Raw genomic sequence first — 22,569 nt, 5'->3', positions numbered from 1 at the left:
GAATATTTTAAGTTTCCTGTGTTATGAACCATTGCCCGTTTTAAATCACAAAGAAGGTTCTGAATCTGTAAAAACTACGCGTGTCAATGTTTTCCAGCTACGTAATTCGAATTGACTTGATTTTTCAAGTAACCCTAGAAAGGGGGAGCACTCCATGTAGAAACCACTGAAACTGCCACAGGTGCCTCTCCGAAAACCTTACGGTTGTGGCAGTGAGCGCTCAGTGTGGCCTCCTCTCTCCACACGAGGCATATGTTGAGGTATTTGTTGCGGTGATTGGTTTTCATGCTAATCTAGGAACTCAGACATAGACTCTGTAGATTTGCATGCTCTGCTTACCCTAATTTATGATACCTACCTTTTATTTGTAACTAACAATAGTTAAGTTGAGATCAGAATTTTAACAGAAATATTATTTGTATAAAAATTGTTATTTTTTATTGTCACATGGCATTAACAAAAAGAAAACATCCCGAAGGTGATGTGACAGCTCAGATTCTAAAAATTCTATTTCAGTGATTTCCTGATCCGTGGTTTTTCAAATTAAAGCGAAAACTATTGTTGCTAGAACGGCTTCTCGTACGCTCCGGTGGTGTGACACTGTAAGTGGAAAATTGACGGAGGACCAGCTGGCGCAGGGCGGGGTTTGTTGCCCAGTGCTTGGGGAGGCATCCTTCAGTACAGTAAGTGCTGCTGTTCCCTCAGAACTTGCCCGCAGGAAGCACATTCTCCAGGCATTTTAAGTTCAGTAAAGTTTAAAAAAATAGCGCTTTATTTTGCCAGTTATTCAGCAGAAGGAATAATTCACAGCGAAGATTATTTGATGTCTCCCATTTACGTATTCGATTTTGAAAGAGTACCAGGACCCCCACCGCCGGGAGGAAATGGTGGCTTGCTCAAAGATCCCTTTTCACGGCCTCGCTGAGCGTCACCAGGAACTGGAATCCACAGGTACAGGCGCTGCTGGCCTGGCTGCCGTAAGACATGGGAGCCGACTGGCCTCCCCAGCCTTAAAGTCCGGTCCTTTGAAATCGATGTTGAAAGTTCAGCACACTAGACCCAGTTTGCACATCGAGTTGACTGATGTCTAGTTTTTAAAATCTCTGCCCATTTCCGGAGATGTTTTAGCTGGACATCAGAGGGTGAGCGGAGAGCTTTTAGAATGACGGACACAATGACAGTGTGTCCACAGAGGTTCTGTCTTCAGAAATAGAAGTGAGTTTTAGGTCACACATAGTCTGTATTCACCCAAGTGCCTCGACGTCAAGACGCTAAATTCAAGTATGTGTTGATTCAAGAAGAGGCTAACAGTAATGGTGCTTCAGTACCACCCCCGTGCTCATGCCGTTGAGCATGGGTGCCGTTGTTGAGAGTGTGTTTAAGTCATTTCTTCTGCATACTGTAATACTCTCCCTTTGGCCTCGTGTGTAGACGGCTGTTCAGATTAACATTTGTGCCAGCGCTTCACTTGAGCTTATGGGGGTCAGTGGTGCGCGTGGCTGTGCCCCCTGCAGCCTGAGCGCCTATGGACTGGAGGGGAAGGCTTGGCTCACACTCAGTGCTGCACCAGGAGGTGGAAACGGCCAATGTGCGGTCCCGGTCTGTGCGTGACTCGCACTGACAGTCAGGAGCATAGCGGAGAGCGCTTAGGTTTAATACGTACATAAACTTGCAACATGGCTGTTTAAAGGCTTGGTAAATTGATGGGACGGTTTAACCAGGATTCCTGTTTTGACTCTTGAGACAGCAAACTTGAACAAGTAGGGAAAAAAAATTCTTGTATGAGGAAAGGATTTCAAGCCCTGAGCCTCTTTTGTTAAAAGTTCAGGTTTTGAGGGACGCCTGGGTGGCTCAGTCGGTTAAGTGTCCGACTTCGGCTCAGGTCATGATCTCACGGTTCGTGGGTTTGAGCCCCGCATCAGGCTCTGTGCTGACAGCCAGTTCAGAGCCTGGAGCCTGTTTCAGATTCTGTGTCTCCCTCCCTCTCTGACCTTCTCCTACTCACACTGTCTCTCTCTCTCTCTCTCAGAAATAAATAAAACATTAAAAAAATTTAAAAAGTTCAGGTTTTGAAAACTCTTCCATTTAGTGATCTTTTACTTTAGTCTTTGACGGAAACCCTTGTGAGTTTCAGCCTCTGTAGGACGTGTGAAAGTTCCGTCTGCTTATTAAGCTATAAAATCGTGGCTCAAGGAATTCAGACTTACAAAGACAGTTTTCGCCTCCTCCTGACAAGCGTGTTGGCTGATCGTGAGACACTAGACTTGGAACAGAGCATCAGAGATCATTTTCCCACCTGCTCTTGGGCTTCCACGCGCTCTTAAAGGTTCCCTTTGACATTTTGTGGTTTAATCGACTTGGAAACTTTTTAAAAAAATTTTTTCGTTTGTCTGAATAGTACATAAAATTATTGGAAAAACGATTTAGAGGAAACCACAGGCAGATATGGTTTCTAAAAATTGCTGGTTAAATGTTATTCAGCACACCTTGTGTGCTGCGAGTTTTTATATGGCCCATAAGCTAAGAATGATTTTTACATTTTTAAGCGGTTGAACAAAAATCAGGAGAAGACCCATTATTCTGCAACACGTTAAAATTATGAGATTCTGATCGTAACGTCCATCAGTGAAAACTCCCTAGAACGTAGCTGTGCTCTATCGTTTACATATTGTCCGAGGCTGCGTTCTGGCCTGAGTAGTTGTGAGCAAGGGAGTGGCCTTAGAGCCTGCTGGACAGCACGGCGCCTGCCCAGGATCAGGAAGCCCGTGTCCCTTCCCAGCCAGTTGGTGCGGTGTAAATGCTGCCGTGGAGCAGCCATGCTTTTCAGTGTGGCCAGAGCAGAACTGAGGACTTGAGCATTTGGCAGAGTAGAGAATGAGAGGGTGAAGGCGGGAGAATGGGGGACCCCGTTGGGTGCCAGGCTTGGGTCTTAACGGGTCCTTTTGCCTGAAAGGAATAGAAGTGCTGTTAAATAAACTATGCGTTGTGTACATTCAGTTTTTGGTGACAGAAGGAGTATACAGTTGGCCCTTGAACTTTTCATGTCTCTTCATACGTGGATTTGTTTTTGATAAATACGGTATGTAGTGTACATGTATTTTCCTTACGATTTCCTGAATAACAGTTTCTTTTTTCTGGCTTTATGGTAAGAATACGGTGCACAATACACATCACATATAAAATATGTGTTCATCGGGGTACCTGCGTGGCTCAGGCGGTTAAGCGTCTGACTCAGCTCAGGTCATGATCTCACAGTTCGTGGGTTCGAGCCCCGCGTCGGGCTCTGTGCTGACAGCTTGGAGCCTGGAGCCTGCTTCATGTTCTGTGTCTCCCTCTCTCTCTGCCCCTCCCCTGCTCATGCTGTGTCTCTGTCTCTCTCAGAAATAAACAAAACATTTTTTAAAAGTTTAAAAAAATATGTGTTCATCACCTCTTCATGTTTTCAGTAAGGCTTCTGGACAGCAGTAGGTTATCAGTAGTTATACATTTTGGGGGAGTCAGTTATTGGTGGGTTTTTGACTGCACAGGGGGGTGGTGCCCCACCCCCTCATTGTCCAAGGGTCTGCTGTAGTTGAAATCTTCTGTAGCTCACTGGAAACCAAGAAAAGATGGTGAATGTCCCCATTTCTGGCGATAGTATAGGGATCGTGCCCAAATTGTTCTCTCCCAGTCGTTCTTCCACAGCCACAGACAGATTCTGTCCCTGTGTCTTCTAGCAAGTCTCCTCTCCCTTTCCCATCGCTCCAGCCCCTGGTCCCACCGAGGTGTGTGCGGGACCAGCATCAGTCCCCACCTGTGGCTATCGGTCCTTCCCTGCTTGGTCCGCATGAGGGGAGCTCGTGGCATGAGTTGGCTGCGGTGCTTTTGAGTTTTGAAGGCAATCCCTCCTACTGTCCGGAAACGCAGTGCATGGGTGTTCCACTGTGTTTGGATGGGGGCGTGGGAGGGGACCGTGCCTTCCTGCCTCGGGCCTCCACGTGCCCCCCCCACCCCACCCCCGCTCTCAGGCACCTGAAGCCCCTTAGTCTCCTCCCTGGATGTCGGTGCTGATTTTTTGCTTATTTTTCTTGAAGGTTCTCTTTCCTCAGGAAAGCAGTAAACTTGCTATTCCAACCCCAGTCCAGTCTAGTGTTCCGTTTCTGAGTGGAAAGCAAAGGCATTGAGTGTGTTTTGCAAATTCTTCTCTTCAGTGACGGGGAACATTAGCGTCTCCTTAAGCATCTCTGCTTTCCTCCGTGAAAGTTAGGCAAAGCCGTTCAGAAACGAGCGTGCTGTTCTTCAGTCTTCTCTGCTGACTTCACTTGTACTGATTTCAGGCAGCTTCTCATTTCTGTATGTGATTTTGGAGAGCAAGTTATATTTCTTTACAGGAGCGATCATTTTATAAACTGGGGTATGTTATAGGTCTTCGTTCTTTCAAATTTTGAGGAGTTAGATGTTTTTTTCACATGGCTGCCTATTCTGTTCACATTTTTGATAGAGTAGACCCTTTTGGACTATCTGTACTTGGGATAGCTCCTGGAAATGAAATACCCCAGTTCAAAAAACCAGCTGAACACTCACTTTAATGTTGTTACATCCATAACACTTCAAAAACCAAGCATATGCTCATTTTATATGTGTGTCCCAACTTTGGCGTTTCCTTTCTGTTTACTTCATATATTAAAATTATACCAAATTGTAGAATAAGACTCCATCAGAATTTATAGCCATGAAATCAACTCAGTTTTAGTCCCCATTAGTCTGCACACAGCTGACTTACACACTTTTAAGAAAACATTGATGGTTCTGGGATTCTCAAGTCACGTGCCTTTTATTTCTGATCAACCCAAGTCTGGGCTTTCACGTTTCTTCAAACTGTGTAATGCATCTCTTAATCTGCTTTAGAGTGGAGACAGGTTTAATGATTCCAGAATAGACAGATTTTTTCATTTCTGAGGTGGGAGCTTTGGGAATAGGATGGCTGGAAATGTGAGTACAAGGCTCAAGGGAAACCCCTATCTGCCCCTGCTCTGTAGTTTTTACTCGGCTGTGTCTGCGTGGACATTCGCCCAGGAAGCAAGCCTCACGCACCAGGCCGCGGCTATGCTGGGTCGGGGGCCTCGCTTTGCGGAGCAGGTGCAGGGGCCCCTGTGCTCAGTTTGTGGGCCTGCTTCGATTGTTTATAGATTGACTCCACGGAGCAGGTGTTTTCTTGTCTTTCAGGGGAACTTCAGCAGGGAGTTGCTTTTGTGCCTTTAATATTTATTCTTTCCTAATTGAGCTTCACAGGTGGTTCCTTCCTATTTGTGTCATTGAGGTCGTTCACGTGACACTCTGCCACCACTTCCTACTTGAGTCTGACGTAGCTGCTGTGGAAGACCCTGCCCCCCACTGTGAGCGAGGCCGTGGACCCTTCGGAGGGCTTCCTGCGGGAGACCCCCGTGTGCACACTCCAGAACACCCACGCAAGGTGCTCCTGGAGCCCCCGGGCAGGGCCGGAAACCGACGTGAGATACACGGGGACTTAGCGTTTCGGCTCTCCAGCCCCTGGGAAGTGATTTGAGTGTCAGGACAGCCTTCTAAATTTCCACTTACTGTGTCACACGTTAGCATGAAATCTGGCTTGTCGGTGCGCTGTTTTGAGGAAGCCGATTGTTATGAATGCCATGGACAATTTCAGTACATGTTTGTTTGTTATGATTTTACTGAAGCTAAAGGAATTGATTATTAAACTTAAGTGCAGATAATACAGAATTCTGCTTCAGGTTAAGTCTGAAGTTGACATAAATTTAGGTTCTTCAGACTAACGTGAAAAATGATTCTGAGAAGTTGAGTAGGAAGATGCCTTTTTAAAGTTTAGAGCATTGATTTTGAGACGCCTGGCTCCCAGGTCTCGCTTCGTAATCAGACGTGCTTAGGAGCGAAGTTAGTTATGCAGCCGGGGCGAGGAGCTCCCTGTAGTCCGCGTTCTCCCGCTGTCCCCTTGAGATAGTCAGTCAGGAGCAGGAGGAGAGAGCGGGTGAGGACGCCGACGGGGTGTAACTCAGTGTTTTTGTGTCACGCAGCCTGAGAAATGCCAGTGGCCTGACTGCAGCAGACATTGCTCAAACCCAGGGTTTCCGCGAGTGCACCCAGTTTCTCTTGAACCTGCAGAATTGTCATCTGAACCGTTTCTGTAATAACGGCACCTTAAATGGGGGCCACCAGAGCATATTTCCTAACCTTACTAGTGTGGGAGCACATCGCAAGAGATGCCTGGAAGACCCGGAACCCTTTGGAGTGAAGAAGGCTAGGACCGAAGGTGAGACCCCTTGGTGGGTGAGGGGGGCAGACTCTCTTCCTTTCTGTGACATGTTTTCTTTTTTCTGGCCGGAAGCGCCTTCCAGATGAGACCTTCACCTGAGGGCGGTGCGCCCCGAGGGTCCTGGTGCAATGGTGGTGGTCTTCCCGTGAGCGGATAAGCGGGGGATGCCGACAGCGCAGGTGTGAGCGTGCCCGTGTAACTCTCCGCGCACCCAGGCTTTCCCGCCACGAGTTAGAAAGGTTTTTCTCGTTTCCTGTACCTGTTTGAAATATAACTATTAAAAAAACCTGCCACTGTTCCTGATTTTTTTTTTTTTTTTTTTTTTAAATTTCCTATGAAACATTCCTGAGCTTGTGAATAGCATTGTTGGTCTGGTAGCAAAACCCAGTTTGGCCTCTAGGCAGGTAAAGGTCTGCCGCCCCGCTCCACCCGCGCTGTGCTCTGGCCTCAGCTGTTGCCCACACCCCGCAGGGTGGTGTGTGTGTCACAGCAAGACCTGGGGCGTCAGGTGGATGGTGAGGAGGAGAGTCTAAGGTAAGTTATCTTAGTTTTAACTTTCTCCCACCTTTCTGTCTTCAGATGACTTTGGAGTTTGCAGATAGGCAGTCACCCAGTCCCTGTGAGCTGCAGAAACTTCCACTTGGTCTAGGGAAGAAATCGTTGCATATACCTGCGTGTAAGGTATTTTACACGACAGACTCCTAGGTTGGCAAGAACATTTAATGAACTGAGAGGTTTAGAGATGGCAGCGAGTAGTCACCTTGAAATTACGAACTTAGATAAGATTTGCTGAGCCTAAGTACAGAGTTATGTCCTTTGACTAGAAACAGATCAGCTCTGCAAGTGTAGCCTGAGGAAAGCCTGAGTGGCTGGAGGTCTTCGTTGACTGAATTTGAGGTGGGTCAGCATACGATCCTGCACCTTTTTAGTTTAGCTGGAGTGTATCCAGATTAAAACAGTTTATTATTATTATTATTATAAGCCCGATAAAATTGTATTCTCTACTTTTAAATACTTGTGAATTGTGACTTTTTTGTAGAAATGAATGCATGAACTTAAATATTTTACCAAATTCATAACTTTTATAAGTTATATAGTACTTTCCAGAAAGGTGCTGTAACAGTCCTAAGCACAACATGAAGGTGTGTCTAAACATCAGAAGTGGTGTTTTCTTAATGGTGAAGAAGTGTTGTCCGGTGTTGTCATTTACTTGTGCCATGTTCCAATATATTTTTCTAATGTGTTTTAAAAGCCCTTTAAGAGCGTCCACTTTTTAAAAATAGCCCTTTTCGTTCTGTTCAATTGACTGGTTTAATATTTTGGAGTGATATAAAGTGTTAGCTTCCCTATGCCCTCCTACGAGAGTCACGGAGGGTAAATGTTCAGTTTTGTTTAGTACTGAGGGGACGTCACTTGAGATTCTACTAAGCCTCAGAACGACCTGGAGGAGTTTGTAAAGCCAGGCCCCGGGTATTCAGGTCGGCTGAGTTGGCCGTCTCTCGTTGACGTATCCTGAAAAGACTTTCAGGATTCCTGAAACTTGAATTTAAGTTTCCTAAACCTTGTTTCCAAGCACGTGGTGGGTTTGAAGAATCGTGGCGATGTTCAGGGGATTTTATTTCCCTCCTCCAGACACGGACTCGTTTTGGTTGACCAGGGTTAGAGGCTCACGCTTTGCCCCTCAAGCTCCCCGTGCGGCTTTCCCGAACCGCTGTCCCTGCTGCTCCCCGGGTGCCAGCCCGGAGGCAGGTGCGGCNCCCCCCCCCCGTCTGGCTCTGCTGCACCCCCACGAAATGCTCCTGTTCTGTCACCACTGCGGGAGAGATCTCAGCTCGACTCCAGATGCCCCGACTTCGCAGCTCCTGGCGCGTGTCTCAGCAGGGTGCCCTCTGGGCGGCGGGCAGCCTGAGGGTGGCCCACGTGTCCCTCGAGCCTATGCGTGCGTGGATTTCTGCCTGTGAGCGCAGACGGGTGACTCCGTCCCATGCCAGCTCCGGCCTGTCTCCTTTCCTCTGGGAGAAGAGATGGATTTTTTTTTTTTTCATTTCATTGTTACATACTCGCTGTGAACAGGGGTCTCAGTTACTAAAGACTTTCCCCCAACTGCCTGAATTTTCTAAATGAAGTCTTTTTGCCTTCAGTAGCCATATAGCTATTTCCATTCTTTGATCATGTTTTGGTATGCGACTCAAGATGTGTTGCCTTAGTTAATTTTCATTTAATTCGGGCATCTTGTTTTGATTTGCTCTTTAAATGTGTGAGCTTAAGTTTTTGCTCACTCTGAATTATTCATTTTGTAGACAAGTTCTTGATTCTCATGCCAGAGTAAAAATAAGTGTTTTTTTCTATAAGTAATGCATGCATATAAAATACTCTTGAATAATTTCACATGCACAAGTATTTAAAATAGTTAAAATTGTCTCCTTCTTTCCTCCCAGTACAAGTCTGGATGCTGCTTTTTTCTTTTTTCTTTTTTTTTAAATAGGTGCCAGTATCTTGGCTGTATAAATGCATAGCTTGGACCTTATTAATAAAACTCAGTCCATTCTGTCTTTCTATGGCTTAAGAATTACACATACTAGTGTTTTTAGAGTGCAATCTATGTTCACAAAAGGAGGTACTTCCAGAAGCTTTTCTGGCTAAGCCAGCTTTTAAAGATGTGCCTTGTGAATTTTATTTTTTAACTTTTTTTTTTTTTTAACTTTGGAATCCTGAGTCTGAAAGTAGCCTCTGTCTCTGCTTTCAATAAACAATTTTCAAATATCTTAAGGTTATTGGTGTGATTTTCCCTTGGAGATCACTGATGGAAAAGGACTTGGATTAAGAATGCCTCAGCCTTTCCGTCTTGCTTGAGTACAAACACTCGCCCTGTGGGAGCAGGTGCAGGACGAAGGCACTGGCAGCGGAAGTGCCCACGATCCGCCGTCCACGCCAGCGTCCACTGCACAGAGCACAGACCCAGGCTGAGTCCATGTGCCATGAACTCCGGAGGGTGAAGTAAGATCCAGAATTACTTAAAACAGCCAATTTTGATTAAAAGTATTTGGCATTAAAAGGGATTTTGTTCATTTGGGGTCCTGTAAGGAAACATCAGTGCAAGTGGGTTTTGAGGTATTCCCTCCATTTATCAACCATTTGCTCAAGATGGAGTGACAGTGGCCTTCAGTTACAGCTGCTCTCGCGGTTCAGGTCTGTTAGCATTTCTGTTAATCTTCAGGAATAACGCTCTGTGATAGTGACTCGGGTGCGTGTAGTCCTCGGAAACTCGGCTCAGCTACCAGGGAGACTGGTTGGAAGAGAATGCCAGTCCCACCCGGGAGAGAAGCCTCCACCTCGCTTTAATCAGAAGTGTTTTGGGTGCAGTCCCGGAGTCTTAGTCGGACGGGGCAGTGTGAGTTGTACACTGGCCCAGGAGCCCAGGATTTTATAATTAGAAACTGTGGCCGTAGGAAATAGGCCATAGTGATACCAGATCTCTGGTTAAGTTGACTTCACGGTTGTTTTTTAATCAAAGATATATTATTGATCTTGGAGTCTCATATAAGTAATTTATAAAAATACGTTTTAGGAAGAATATCTACAGTACTGTGACTTAGTTTAAAATATCAGTGAGGCGTCCCCTGGCTGGCTCAGTCGGTAGAGCATGCAACTCTTGATCTGGGGGGTCATGAGTTCGAGCCCTGCATTGGGTATGGAGTCTAGTTTTAAGAAATCAGCAGTGAGAAGTTTCTCATTACACTGGTGCCCAAGGTGAACTTAGCATTAAAGAATCTCCACCTGCTATTCTTAATTATTCGTCTTAACCACACTCAAAGATGGGATTGTCTTGACCACACTCAAAGACGGGGAGCAGGGTAAGGAGAGTGGATGTGATTTCTGTTAAATGATACATCTAAGTAATTAGAGCCTGAGATTCAGGAAATCAGAGCCTCCCCAGGAGTAAATTTGTAATTTGCTTCCTCCACGTTTGATTTTTGTGTCCCGTACATACACTACTTGAGGTGCGCTAAGCCTTCTCATGTTTGCAGAAAAGGACTACTTTTTCTTAATTATTTGACCGGAGGAAGAGGACGCTTGTTTGAATAACAACTGATGGTTTTGTCGTAGTCCCTAAAGACAGCCTCCCGTACCTATAACGCGAATGCGCCACACTTCAACACCAGGAGGTTTCTGTCCTGTGCACTCTCGAGTCCAGACCTCATGAGCCTCGTCTGTTCCCGGAGGGTGTAGCGGCTGCGGCAGGCACCAGCGGGACTCCGTCCTGGCGCACCTTCTTCAGAGCGGTCTCTTCCGTGCACCTTCCCTTCCCTGTCCTTTTAACAAAATCCCAAGTCCCGCCTTAGTGTTTCCAGAACCATCACTGCTGCTCTGTGCCCTTGGCATCTCCGCTGTCCTGCCCTCCTGACTTTCCCCCACACTTGGGGCCAAGGCAGGAGCCAGAGTCCCCTGGAAGGTCACCTCACAGTAGAAGCACCTTCACTTCGGCCTTAGTACTGCTCTGATGTTAATGGGACCTTTCTTTTAAAAAGTAATTATTTGAGTAAAATGTGCTCTGTCGTTGAGTCCAGGATAGTTCTGATTAATTAGGGCTGGTAGGAAAGCCCAGGGGACATTTCCTTCCTGGCTTCGTTCAAGGGGACTGCTGGCTTCCCCGGTGGTCAGCGCTGGCGCTCACGACCAGGGGACCGCAGGGCAGTCAGCTGGGCCGGGGACCCCCCGCACTGGCCCCTAAAGATGCACAGAGGGAAGGAGACCACGAGTCTGTGCCCTGTCGCCAGCCGCACAGACGTCCGCTGTGTGAACTGCTTGGCCAGGTTTGCACCTTGGGTGGCTTGAGCTGTGGGGAGGGTGTGTGGAGTTAGCGCCCCGCTAGCCAGCTGGAGCACTCACTGGTTTTTTTAATGTTTATTTTTGAGAGACAGAGCGTGAACGGGGGAGAGGCAGGGAGAGAGGCAGACACAGAATCCGAAGCAGCTCCAGGCTCTGAGCTGTCAGCACGGAGCCCTACACAGGGCTCGAACTCACAAACTGAGATCACGACCTGAGCCGAAGTCACACGCTCAACTGGCCGAGCCACCCAGGTGCCCCTGGAGCACTCACATCTTAAAAAGTATGTGACCATACAGATTGATTTTTGCCTTTTAAGAGGTTTCTCCACTTTTGGAGTTAAACTAAGACTGGTTAGGCTTATTTTTTGTGAGCCCTAGGTAAGTCCTCAAGTGTCCTTGGGGAATTGAAATCTTGTTTTTGGTGGTACCTGGCTGGCTCAGTCCATGGAGCGTGTGGCTCTTGATCTCTGGGCTTGTGAGTTCGAGCCCCATGTTCGGTCCAGAGCTTTAAAAAAATCTTGTATGCACGCCCCACTCATCCGTGTGAGCGGCAGGCTGGTGGTACAGTAAGTGTGCACCTGCCTGACTTCACAGCACAGAAAGCCGCCTCCTCGATGGCGCAACTGCTGTTACGCAGCGGACAGATGTTGCCTGGCTTCCGAAAGCCAAGTATAGGATCTTTCCCGTGTTTTCAAACGGCTTGGCCCTAAAATAAACCTGTAGTTCAGAGTCTTGCTAAGAACTGGTTTTAGGGATTTTAGGTGGAAGTACAAAGGCAGATTTCTGTGTTCGCACAGTGGTCACACTTGGTTATGACTTGCTTGCGCAGGAAGGTAGCTGCGAGGGTTTGTTCTGAGTCAATCCTAACTAGTTTTCTGTCACAACTCTTCAATATCTAACATGTTCTAGAATCTTCTCAAATGCCTGCTTTGGCCAAGTAAAAGGTCAGGACATTGATTTTTTCCTTCTAACTGTGGAGGTCAATAGGAAAATGGAAGGGAAGGCTCTTCTTTTCCAAAGTGTAAATAAGATCGAAATTGGTAACTTGGAAAGAAGACAGTTTTGTTCTTCTGAAATCTCTGTGAGTCCACCTTTCTCAGATACAATGTGAAATATTTCATTGGTTCCTTTGGCAAAGACGTGCAAGTGGGTGTGTGTGGGAGAAAGGAGTCAAGACAGATCCAATGTTCTTAACATTCTGAGAGGCCAGTATTAACATCATGATTTTTAAAATACAGCTTTAAAAAGTAAATTGCAAGTTTAATGCCTCCCTCTGAGTAATTAAGCACATCCTATTTACAGGTGCTAGAAATAACAAGTGTAAAAGTATTACCCGGAGTTCTGGGCCAGCTGGATCAGCCAAGGAGTTAAAAATCCTTGCAGATATTTTATGGGAACAATGCACTACAAAAATTGCCCGTCTATAGAGAAAGAAAATTCTAGGCTGGCTGCATCGGCACCTGCTTGCCACATCAAAGAGTTTCCTTCGCTACTAAGACACGGAAGCCTTTGGTCTGTTTCATGGTCTCCTGTTCTGTTAATGAGGCGCTGTCCGCATTCACAGGTGGCACCCCTGCGAGGCGGGACAGGAGTCCNTGCCGGCGGCTCCTCCGGCCCCCTAGTGGCAGGCCTGCCCCCGTGTCCCACTCCATTTGTAGCCAGTCTTCCCTGGAGGGGACTCTGCCAGTTTCGTTACCGGGTAATCGTCACTCTTAAGACCTTTGGTTTGATATCTGTGTCGGGGCCCTTTCAGGCTTCACAGTGGGCTCTTCCGGGCTCTGGGCTTAGGGGATGAGGAGACAAATTTCCCTGCTTTTATGAAGCACTTTTTTATTTTTTTGTCCTCTGTCAGTTATTTTCTTTTTAACCTGCTTCTCGGAGGTGTGAAATTGCACAGAGAGCCTAGTTGTCACTTTTCCTGAAGAACGCTGGCACCTGAATTCTGAAAAGCGGACATGACCCGTGTGCGTACCGGAGGCTGTGCCGTGTCCGGCGGAACCTTCCTGTTTGCAGGGACCCCCGTGGCTTTGCCGTGCTGGCCCCCACGGTTCTCCGCAAGCCGCCTGACCGCCTGCCTGGCAGGAGGGCGAGGGGCAGAGCCCGCCGACCGCAGGCTCCTTTCCCTGGAGTGACTGGCTGCCGCCTCCCTGGAGGTCATGAGGACTTGGTCAGCCTGCACCTGGGGTGCCCGGGCCCGCCCACCGCACTCTTTAAGACGCCCTGTTTACTGCTGATTTCTTGGAAGTACCTTGTTTCACAGTGAAGACAGAGCCGGGCCTGTCCCTGACGCGGGCCTGTCCCTGACGCGGGCCTGTCCCTGACGCAGGCCTGTGGAGGAGGGGAAGCTCTAGCGGGAAAGACGGAAACCCAGGGTTTAACGCCTCTGGTTTGCAGGCACCTCTGTTGTGGGGGGCTCTTGGCCCTATACCCATTCACACCCCGGTTTTTTCCCAGCTACACAAACAAACCATTCACTTTGTTTTTCCCACATACCGTTCAGAACACGTGCTTTTCTTTCCTGAAGACTATACGTTATTACCTTTGGTCTCCACGGTGCGGGTTAAGGTTAGTTAGAGTCCAGGCATGGTCTGCTCATTCCTTGTTTTGTACTGTTTACTCATTTTTGAGAGAGAGAGTGAGCAGGGGAGGGGCAGAGAAGAGAGGGAGAGAGAATCCCAAGCAGGCTCCAGGCTCTGAGCTGTCAGCACAGTCCGACGCAGGGCTCCAACTCAGATCAGATCATGACCTGAGCCGAAGTTGGACGCTCAACCTGTTGAGCCACCCGGGCACCTTGATGCTCATTCCTTTTTTTTTTTTCTTTCAGTATTCATTTTTGAGAGACAGCATGAGCAGGGGAGGGGCAGAGAGCAGGGGAGACACAGAATCCGTAGCAGGCTGCAGGCTCTGAGCTGTCAGCACAGAGTCCAACACGGGGTTCCAACCCACAGACCCCAAGATCGTGACCTGAGCTGAAGTCAGATGCTTAACCAACTGAGCCCCCCACGCGCCCTGATGCTCATTCCTTTTATGTATATTGAAAATGACTCATGTGCCTCTAGAATTAGAAGTAATTAGAGCTGCAGAGTTCATGTCTGTTTTCAAATGTTTATTTGAAAGAAATATTTAGCTCTGAAAGTTATTATTTCTTGTATATCCATTAACTCAATAATTCTCAGTATTTCTCTGACTAAAGAACCAGAAATGGACACAAAGCTGTGTGTATAAGGATGTTAATTACGGTGTTCATGATAGGAAAAAAAACTGAAGCAAAGCCAGATGGCAGTGGGGATTTGGTGGTGGGTGAATACACCCAGCCATACACTGGATTACTGTTCAACTTTAAAGGATTCTTTTGAACTGAGTGGTTGAGATGCGTTCATGCCATGGTAAATGAATAAAAAAGCAAGGCATGAAAGTGACTTTGGGATCCATTTTTGTAACCACACATGCCTATGAAGACTAGAAGGCCAAATACGCAGTGACCGTGAGCTGCTCCCGTCGAAGGGGTTCCTAGGGAAAGTGCGCAAAGGTGATCCTTGGAGGAAACACGATTAAACGAGCACGCTGGGTTTTCTCCAAGACGCAGAGAACGATCATTTCCTGAGGAGCGTGCATTTGTAACTTCCGCTCCAAATGTCTTAGAACGAAGACTTTGAAGGTTTGTCTCCCGTTTTCCCACGTGCCGGTGCGCAGGCCTCTGCCTCACCAGGGCGCTGTTGAGTCTGGGCTTTTACCTGCTTTTCTGCTACTGAAATCCGTGATTTCTTTTGAAATTTGAGGACGGTTTTCATGGTTTATTCTATTCAAGAATTACCTTAATATTTATGCAAAACAACCGAAAGAACATTTGGGGGCATAATAGAGCATGCTGACCTTAAAAACCTGTGCAGAAACATCTCTGGGTTGTACAGCTGTTTTATTTTGTCCAGGCGACAGCCTTCAGGAAAATTCGCACCATAGAGTATGTGTAGCATGAATGTCTCAAGTCCTGTGACTTTTCATTGAAACCGAGGAAAGGTTTTGGTTATTGTGGTAAAGCAGGTTTCCCGGGAGGGTACTCGGCTTGTCCCTAATCTGCAGGTTACCAAGCTGCTCGACAGTTTCACAGCAGCTAGTGCTCCTGAGGCCACAGGATTGGCACACCGTTGTCTCGGAGGCCCGGGGATCTAAAATTGCCTTTGTGTTCTGTGCAGCTCCGAGCCCGGGCTACGGCGCGCCGCTGGAGAACGGTGAGACCGAAGACGATGCGGACAAAATGCTCGTCGACAGAGAGTGTGCTGCTGTAACAGGTGGGGGTGGACAGTTTCCTGTTAGCTGCGGCAACAGCCCCGTGGTCGAAGACACCACCCCGCAGGAGGGTGGTTCTGTTGGACCAAAAGAAATAGAAATATATACTGTTTCAGCAATGCAGACCCCGTGTCGTTGCAAGAACCAGTATGCATACTATTTCTAACATGGTTTCCCCCACGACGTTTACACTCTGTTGTCCAGCGTTTTAAAGAATGTTCTACTGCAGTTTGCATTATCTTGGGCAAGTTTGTAGATAACAAGGGTACGGGTGTTTGGGGTGCGTGTTGTATAGATGTGCAAGATGTAAGTGCAATCTTCCCGTTTTGATTTGAAACTTTGACTTGACGTGCCTTGTTTACTCCTGGGTTCTGCATGCTTCCCTCTCTGACACGCGACCTTTGGGTGACACGCCAATGAGCATCCGTTGCTAGTAATTCCAGCGCAATAAAGAGCGAGAAGGATGCCTTGCCGTAGACACGGAGCTCTAGCCAGTGCGCGGTTCTGACTCGTAACCGGCCATGGCGGTGTGGACGCTCCAGCTCGCTGCGCCTGGGCTCCCGGAGCGCCTCCCGGAGCGCCTCCCGGAGCACGTTCCACATGCCAAAAAGTGTTCATCGGTTCCAACAGTTGATAGTCGTTTTCAGCTTTTAAAGGTCAAAGGCTCCATTTCTTTTTAGCATTTAGAATTTCTAAAGGTTATTTCCTTTTAGTTAACACTTCACTCTGCCATCCTTCGGGTGACCCTGAACACATTTTAGCCATTCTCCCACTGTGTTGGTATATTTAGAAATAGATACTGGTTTGTTTGTTTGCTTTTAAGGCTTTATTATTGTATCTCTGTGCTAAATTCTTCAGTGGGGAATGAGATTATGTCTACCATCTCCCAGACGCACATGAAGAAGTCATGTCTGTTTACTAAAATGAAAGGGAAATGTGCATATCTTTCTAGAAGCTACAGGGTTGTTACTGGTGGAGTCGCCTTTTTGCCAAAGAATTAAATGGGTAGATTTTCTAAGGGAAATTTTGATTAGATAATACATTTAAAGGCCTTGGCTAAAGACAAATAACAAAACTCAAAGCTTTAGAAAAAAATGAATAAATAAACGGCATTGCCACATGCTTGTAAAAAGGCAGAAGTCAGCACTCTTCAGTCTGCAAGCACTAATTCCCTGGGTTTTCAGGCTGAATTTAATACCAAGCGTGGACGTAAGTTGAAAAGGCCCCCAGCTCATCCCGTGGCACAGATATCACAACCCCCATCATCTCGCTTCCAACACTGGCCGCCTGCACGTGCACAGTGTTCTAGACCGCCAGGGAGCCCCCCTCCCCCCGGCGGGGGGGCACAGGGAGCAGGAGCGCGGGCCCTGAGGTCACCTGGAGCTAAGTGAGGACAGCCAGCAGGTCACACGGGGCCACGGCTCAGCCAGTCCCCGGGGCAGCCGCTGGTTTCATGCTCAGTTTTATTAGGTTTTCCGTGACGACGTGAGGTTATCAGCCAGCCTTGATTTTGAGATTGCATAATGGAGCTCATTTACATTAACGGGGCACCAAAGAGAACCACACAAGCATGCACACTTGCACGAGCACACACGTGCACACGGTGAACGCTACGTGGAAACAGCGAGTCTGGGTAACTCGAATTTCCAAGGTCCTGCTCATTTACCTTTTCAGGTCAGTCACCTGGAAATGGACTGTCCGTCTTTGTGAAAAGTGCATAGTTATTTGTCCTAATAACGGTCAAGGTTGCCATCATAGTCCGGAGTTTGACCACCCAGGAAACGTCATCTGTGCATTAATTTTGAAAAAGTAATTGATACACACGTTTCTCTGGGAATAGCTTGTTTCATTTCTTTTTATTCTGCCTCATGTTAGGTTCTTGAGACACTAGTTCTCTGGCCTTCAGTGTTTACTAAACAGAGAAGCTGCCATTTAATTTGAAAACAATCCCTTATCCTCTGAAGAGTTTATAGCAGTTACTAAACTGTGATTATCACTTAAACTGCCAGAAAAATGGATGGTCAATGGAATGTTTGGAAGGTGTTTTTGTTCACTGAACAAGCCGCGATTTGTTGTCGTTGGCGAGAAGATTTGCGGATCATACAGAAGCCCGTGTCCAGGTGCCAGTCAGAGGCGGACGGCGAGCCCCGCGGGGGCAGGAACGTGTCCTCGTGGGGAAGGTGGTGGGGCCCCACTCCTCCTCCGTATTTAATACCGGGCTTTAATAGCGCAGACCATTGAGATTAAGTTCAATATTACAAGCAAGACCTGATCGTAGAGGATCCCCTGTTGAGCGAGTCCTCGTGAGCGTGAATGGTGATCGCGAGTCTCATCGTACCGAACAGCACCTTGTACTGGCTCTCCCCGTGGGCGCGCACGTGTCTTGATGGACTCTTTTTGCCCCCACCCCACCCCCATAAGACACCCTCCTCCTGTCTAGTTAGGTGAAGCCTTGGCCCCCGCTGTCCCTCTCCGCGCTGAACTCGGAGGAGCCCGCGTGTGCCCGTGTCGGTGCCCGTGTGCCGATGTGCCCAGGGCGGCCGGACGCGGGACAGCACTTAGCGTCTCGTTCTCCCTTCGCCACCGTGTGGCATCTCGCAGAAGTGCCACGTGGATGCGCGTGGCGCTGAGACGGGACCTGCGTCCGCCTCCCTGGCTGGAGAGGCGGGCGGCCTGCGAGGAGCTGTGCACCGCTGCCTCGCCTGGGCCCGGGAGCTGCCCCGGCCCCGGCTTCACGCACCTGCTCTTTCTCCCTTCCTGCAGAGGTTTGCGGTTTTATTTTAGCTCCTTGGAAATCCTTACATTCAGTTCTGTTGGACTTCTTTCACTGGTGATTTTTAAAACTTCTTCCTGAAAGTCGTCTTAAAACCAGAGCAGTTTTTTTGACAGCGTGTCAGCGCCGCTGGCATTTGACCTGCCGTGTTATTTGTCAGCTTGGGTTTTTAAATTAAGCTGCTCGATGCTACTGAAATTCATAAATGTTTCCTGTCGTACCAGGCAAGTGGCTCTGTTGTGTTCTATTTTTAAATCCGCCAGGGCACAGTTTTCTACTTCAGCGCAAGGAACCGGTTTGCTTAAGAGAAAAAACAAAAGCTAAATAAACGCTTTACAATTGTAGCACCAGTGAAACATTTTTACACTTTCTCCTCCCCCTCTGGTTCTGAATTTTGGTGACAGGTGTATTTCTCGATGCAGATGTGAAAAACAGTAGCTCCGTGTCGAATACATTGACAAACGGATGTGCCATCAATGGACACTTGGACTTCCCCTCCGCGGCACAGCTCAGTGGGATGGAGAGCAGGAGTGACCCGTGCTTGACAGGATCTAATGGAATTAGCAATGGATTAGTTCCAGAACGGCCTTTTCCCAGTAGCCAGGGCTCTGTCTGTGTTAATGGGACCGAGGAAGCAGAAAGGACCGCGAGCGTGAACGCGGAGATGTGCGGCTCGCTGCACCTGAACGGGAGCCCGAGCAGCTGCGTAGCTAGCAGGCCTTCCTGGGTGGGGGGCGTGGAGGAGAGCCTGCACTACGGCCACTACCACGGCTTTGGGGACACCGCAGAGAGCATCCCCGAGCTCCCCAGTGGGGCGGGGCACCCCGGCTCCACCAAGGGGGGGGAGCGGCCCGGCGGCGGCGGCCTGGGGGCCATGCACTTGTACCACGGCTCCTAGAGGCGCCCCCGCCCCCCCCCACAGCCAGTTTGGTACAGATGTAGCATCGATTCGAGGGAATGCCACGACATGTACTATCGTTTTATACTATAGCTTTCTGGAAAAAAAAAAGCTTTAATTTGGAAAGTTCCTCCTGAGTCCCTCTCATGTGCACACGTAGGGCTTTTTTTTCCATGGAGCGGGGTGAGCCTCTTCTGGAGTTCAGTGTTTTCCGGCCAGCCTCAGAGTTTTCTTTTTCAATTGACCGTCACCGTAAATTCCCGTTATTCCTTCAGTCAAATTAAATTCTATCTGATCAACATAAACTTGGGGCAGTAAATGAGGTGCCTGGTGACGTAGCTTCTTACACACGGTCCTTTTGAAAAGCTTGCTTTTACTCTCTCCTGGAGAATTTATGACAGCAGACAGCTCTTTCCCTATGCAAAGGACAGCCTTATAAAGATTTCTTGAAGAAAAGAACATTTGTCTTTTTCAAAGTCTTTTTACGGAAACTTTGCAACTTGCCACGTGGTGAGGCCGTGCTTAGAGGCACACGGTGGTTCGGGGGTGTGAGCGGCCCCCCTCTTTAAAGCTGTAGCTCGCTGCCCTGGGTTTCATTGAAAACGTGCAGCCCGGGACTGACCTGTGATATTATTCTGCTTTTCCTGCTTTGTCTCTACACTTTTTACCACAGATAACGGTTCCCTTTATATGTAGTGGAAATTACCATTTGTAAGAACTGCCAGGTCAGAATGTTTAACTGACTTTTGACTTATATTTTCTTTTCTCCCTCATTTTTGTTTTTTGGGGTTTTCTGCTTTAAAATGTATACCACTATGTATATCCACTCCACTGGGAGAATTTTGGATCTCTCTTAATAAAACTGCACTAAGTTTATGGTTTTATAGAAATTAGCTTTTGTTAGGCAACTAGTGGTCACACTGTGCAAATATCGTAATGAATTTTTACTTTTCTGATTTTTGTAATGAAAATTGGTGAAGGTAGAGAAAATGTCAGATGAACAAACCAATGTTCTAAGAATGCTACTAACATGTTGTTTTTAAACTGTCCTTTACACATTGAATAAAAAACTCTCACACTCGAGTTGTCCCTAGGGTGTGCTTTCTTTCCAGGGTGTGAGGGGTCGGGCGTGTCCGTGCAGGGAGCAGGAAGGGAGGTTCAAGTTTAGTATTGCCTCTTACTTTGCTTGTAAGATTTTACTTTACTCCTCTGATGCTGCCCATCTAGTCATTTCTTACTGCTGTTGATTTGTTTACATAAATATTCTAGTTATACAGATACTTGGTCTCACTAGATTTCTTATAGGGGTATAAATTGCTGTCAGCTAACGGTCTTGTCCCTGCGTGCTGATTTTCATAAAAGACAACAACCAAGGGGCTCCTGGGTGGCTCAGTCAGTTAAGTGTCCGCCTTCAGCTCAGGTCATGATCTCACAGTTTGTGAGTTTGAGCCCCACGTCGGATTCTGTGCTGACAGCGCAGAGCCTGGAGCTGCTTCAGATTCTGTGTCTCCCTCTCTCTTCCCCTGCCCCACTTGTGTATTCTCTCTCTCTCTCTCTCTCAAAATAAAATAAAAACATTTTAAAAAAATGAAACAGGAACGGTAAAGTGAGTGGAGACAAAGCTCAAACAAGACTGGATGTGAGCTGATATTGACACTGGGTATGTAAATGTTCATTGTTCTGTGCACTTTGTATCTACTTGGGGAAATCTTTGGTAATTATGACTTCAAGAAGACAAAGAATGATCTAGTACTTTAAAAACATATGGAAGTCATTTTAACATTGACCAAGAATAAGCTTCGGTTCTGCTCTGCATATCTCACCAGAATTAAGTGCTTCCTAAATTATTATAATAGTTAACTGGTTTTTAACTTTTTTGGTCTGAAGACTGTTAGGTGCTTATATACCTAAATACCAGTGGCAGGCAATTGGAAAATTAAAAGTCCATTTACAGTAACACCAAAACCATAAAATACCTAGCAATATATCTTAAAAGATGTTCAAGACATCTACACTGAAAACTATAAAACATCTCAGAGGGGGGAAAAAGGTTTAAATGAATGTTTTGGGGGGCTCCTGGGTGGCTCAGTTGGTTAAGCGTCCGACTTTCTCGGGTCATGATCTCATGGTTTGTGGGATCGAGCCCCACGTTGGGCTCTGTGCTGACAGCTCAGAGCCTGGAGCCTGTTTCAGATTCTGTATCTCCCTCTCTCTCTGACCCTCCCCTACTCACACTGTCTCTCTCTCTCTTCTCTCAGAAATAAATAAAAATAAATTAAAAAAATAAATGAATGTTTTGGTTGAACAAAGAAAATCTATTTGCAGATGACATGATATATAGAGAGAAGGCCCTAAAGACTGCACCAAAAAACTATTAGAACTGGTGAATGAATTCAGTAAAGTTGCAGAATATGAAATTAATATGCAGAAATCTGTTGCATTTCTGTACATTAATGAAATAGCAAAAAAGAGAAATTAAGAAAATAATCCCATTTACAATTGCACCAAATGTAACAAAATACCTAGGAATAACACTTAACCAAGAAGGTGAAGGGTCTGTACTCTGAAAACTGTGAAACCCTGATGAAAGTAATTGTAGGAGACCAAACAGATGGGAAGACATCCCATGTTCATGGATTGGAAGAACAAATCTTGTTAAAATGTCTGCACTATCCAAAACAATCTACAGATTTAATGCGATCCCTGTCAACGTAACCCCAGCATTTTTCACAGAGCTAGAACAAATAATACAAAAATTTGTATGGAACCCCAGAAGGCTTCAAATAGCCAAAGTAATCTTGAAAAAAAGAACAAAACTGGAGGCGTCACAATTCTGGACTTCAAGTTTTATTACAGAATTGTAGTAATCAAGACGGTTTGGTATTAGTACAGAAATAGACACAGATCAATGGAACAGAGAGCCCAGAAGTAAACCTATGCTCATATAGTCAGTTATCGACAGCAAACGAGGCAAGAATATATGATGGGGAAGAGTCTCTTCAAACACTGGTGTTGGGAAAGCTGCACAGCTACAGGCAAAAGAATGAAAATGGGCCACTTTCTCACACCACATAGAAAAACAAATTCAAAATGGATGAACGACTAAATGTGAGCCGTAAAAATCTTAGAAGAAAACAAAGGCAGCCATTTCTTTGACATCGGCCATGGAAACATTTTTTTATATATGTCTCCTCTGGCAAGGGAAATAAAAGCAAAGTTAAACTATTAGGACTACACCAAAATAAAATGCCTTGTCACAGCAAAGGATTAGCCACCATAAAAAAGGCGATCAGCTGAATGGGAGAAGATATTTGCAACTGATATATTTGGTAAGGGATTAATATCCAAAGTATGTAAAGAACTTATGCAACTCGACACACACACAAAAAAAAACACCAAAAAACCACAAACAAAAACCAAACAATCCAATTAAAAATGGACAGAGGAGGGGCACCTGGGTGGCTCAGTCAGGTAAGCATTCGACTCTTGATTTCAA

At 46.7% G+C, this 22,569-nt stretch overlaps 1 protein-coding gene across 1 annotated transcript in view; it reads left to right on the top strand.

The window, feature by feature from the left end:
* The window catches only part of ANKRD10 (ankyrin repeat domain 10), a 33,676-nt gene extending 13,520 nt beyond the window's left edge, over positions 1-20,156 (top strand). The window contains exons 5-7 of the mRNA XM_077754008.1: positions 6,048-6,283; positions 15,309-15,404; positions 18,598-20,156. Coding sequence (XP_077610134.1) covers positions 6,048-6,283; positions 15,309-15,404; positions 18,598-19,073 — 808 coding nt within the window. The 3' untranslated portion in view covers positions 19,074-20,156. The remainder of the gene's footprint in view (positions 1-6,047; positions 6,284-15,308; positions 15,405-18,597) is intronic.
* Positions 20,157-22,569: the final 2,413 nt, after the last annotated feature.

The sequence above is a fragment of the Crocuta crocuta genome, unplaced genomic scaffold, assembly GCF_008692635.1.
Source record: "Crocuta crocuta isolate KB4526 unplaced genomic scaffold, BGI_CrCroc_1.0 scaffold31, whole genome shotgun sequence".
Taxonomy (NCBI): domain Eukaryota; kingdom Metazoa; phylum Chordata; class Mammalia; order Carnivora; family Hyaenidae; genus Crocuta; species Crocuta crocuta.
This window is presented reverse-complemented; position numbering and strand designations above follow the sequence as displayed.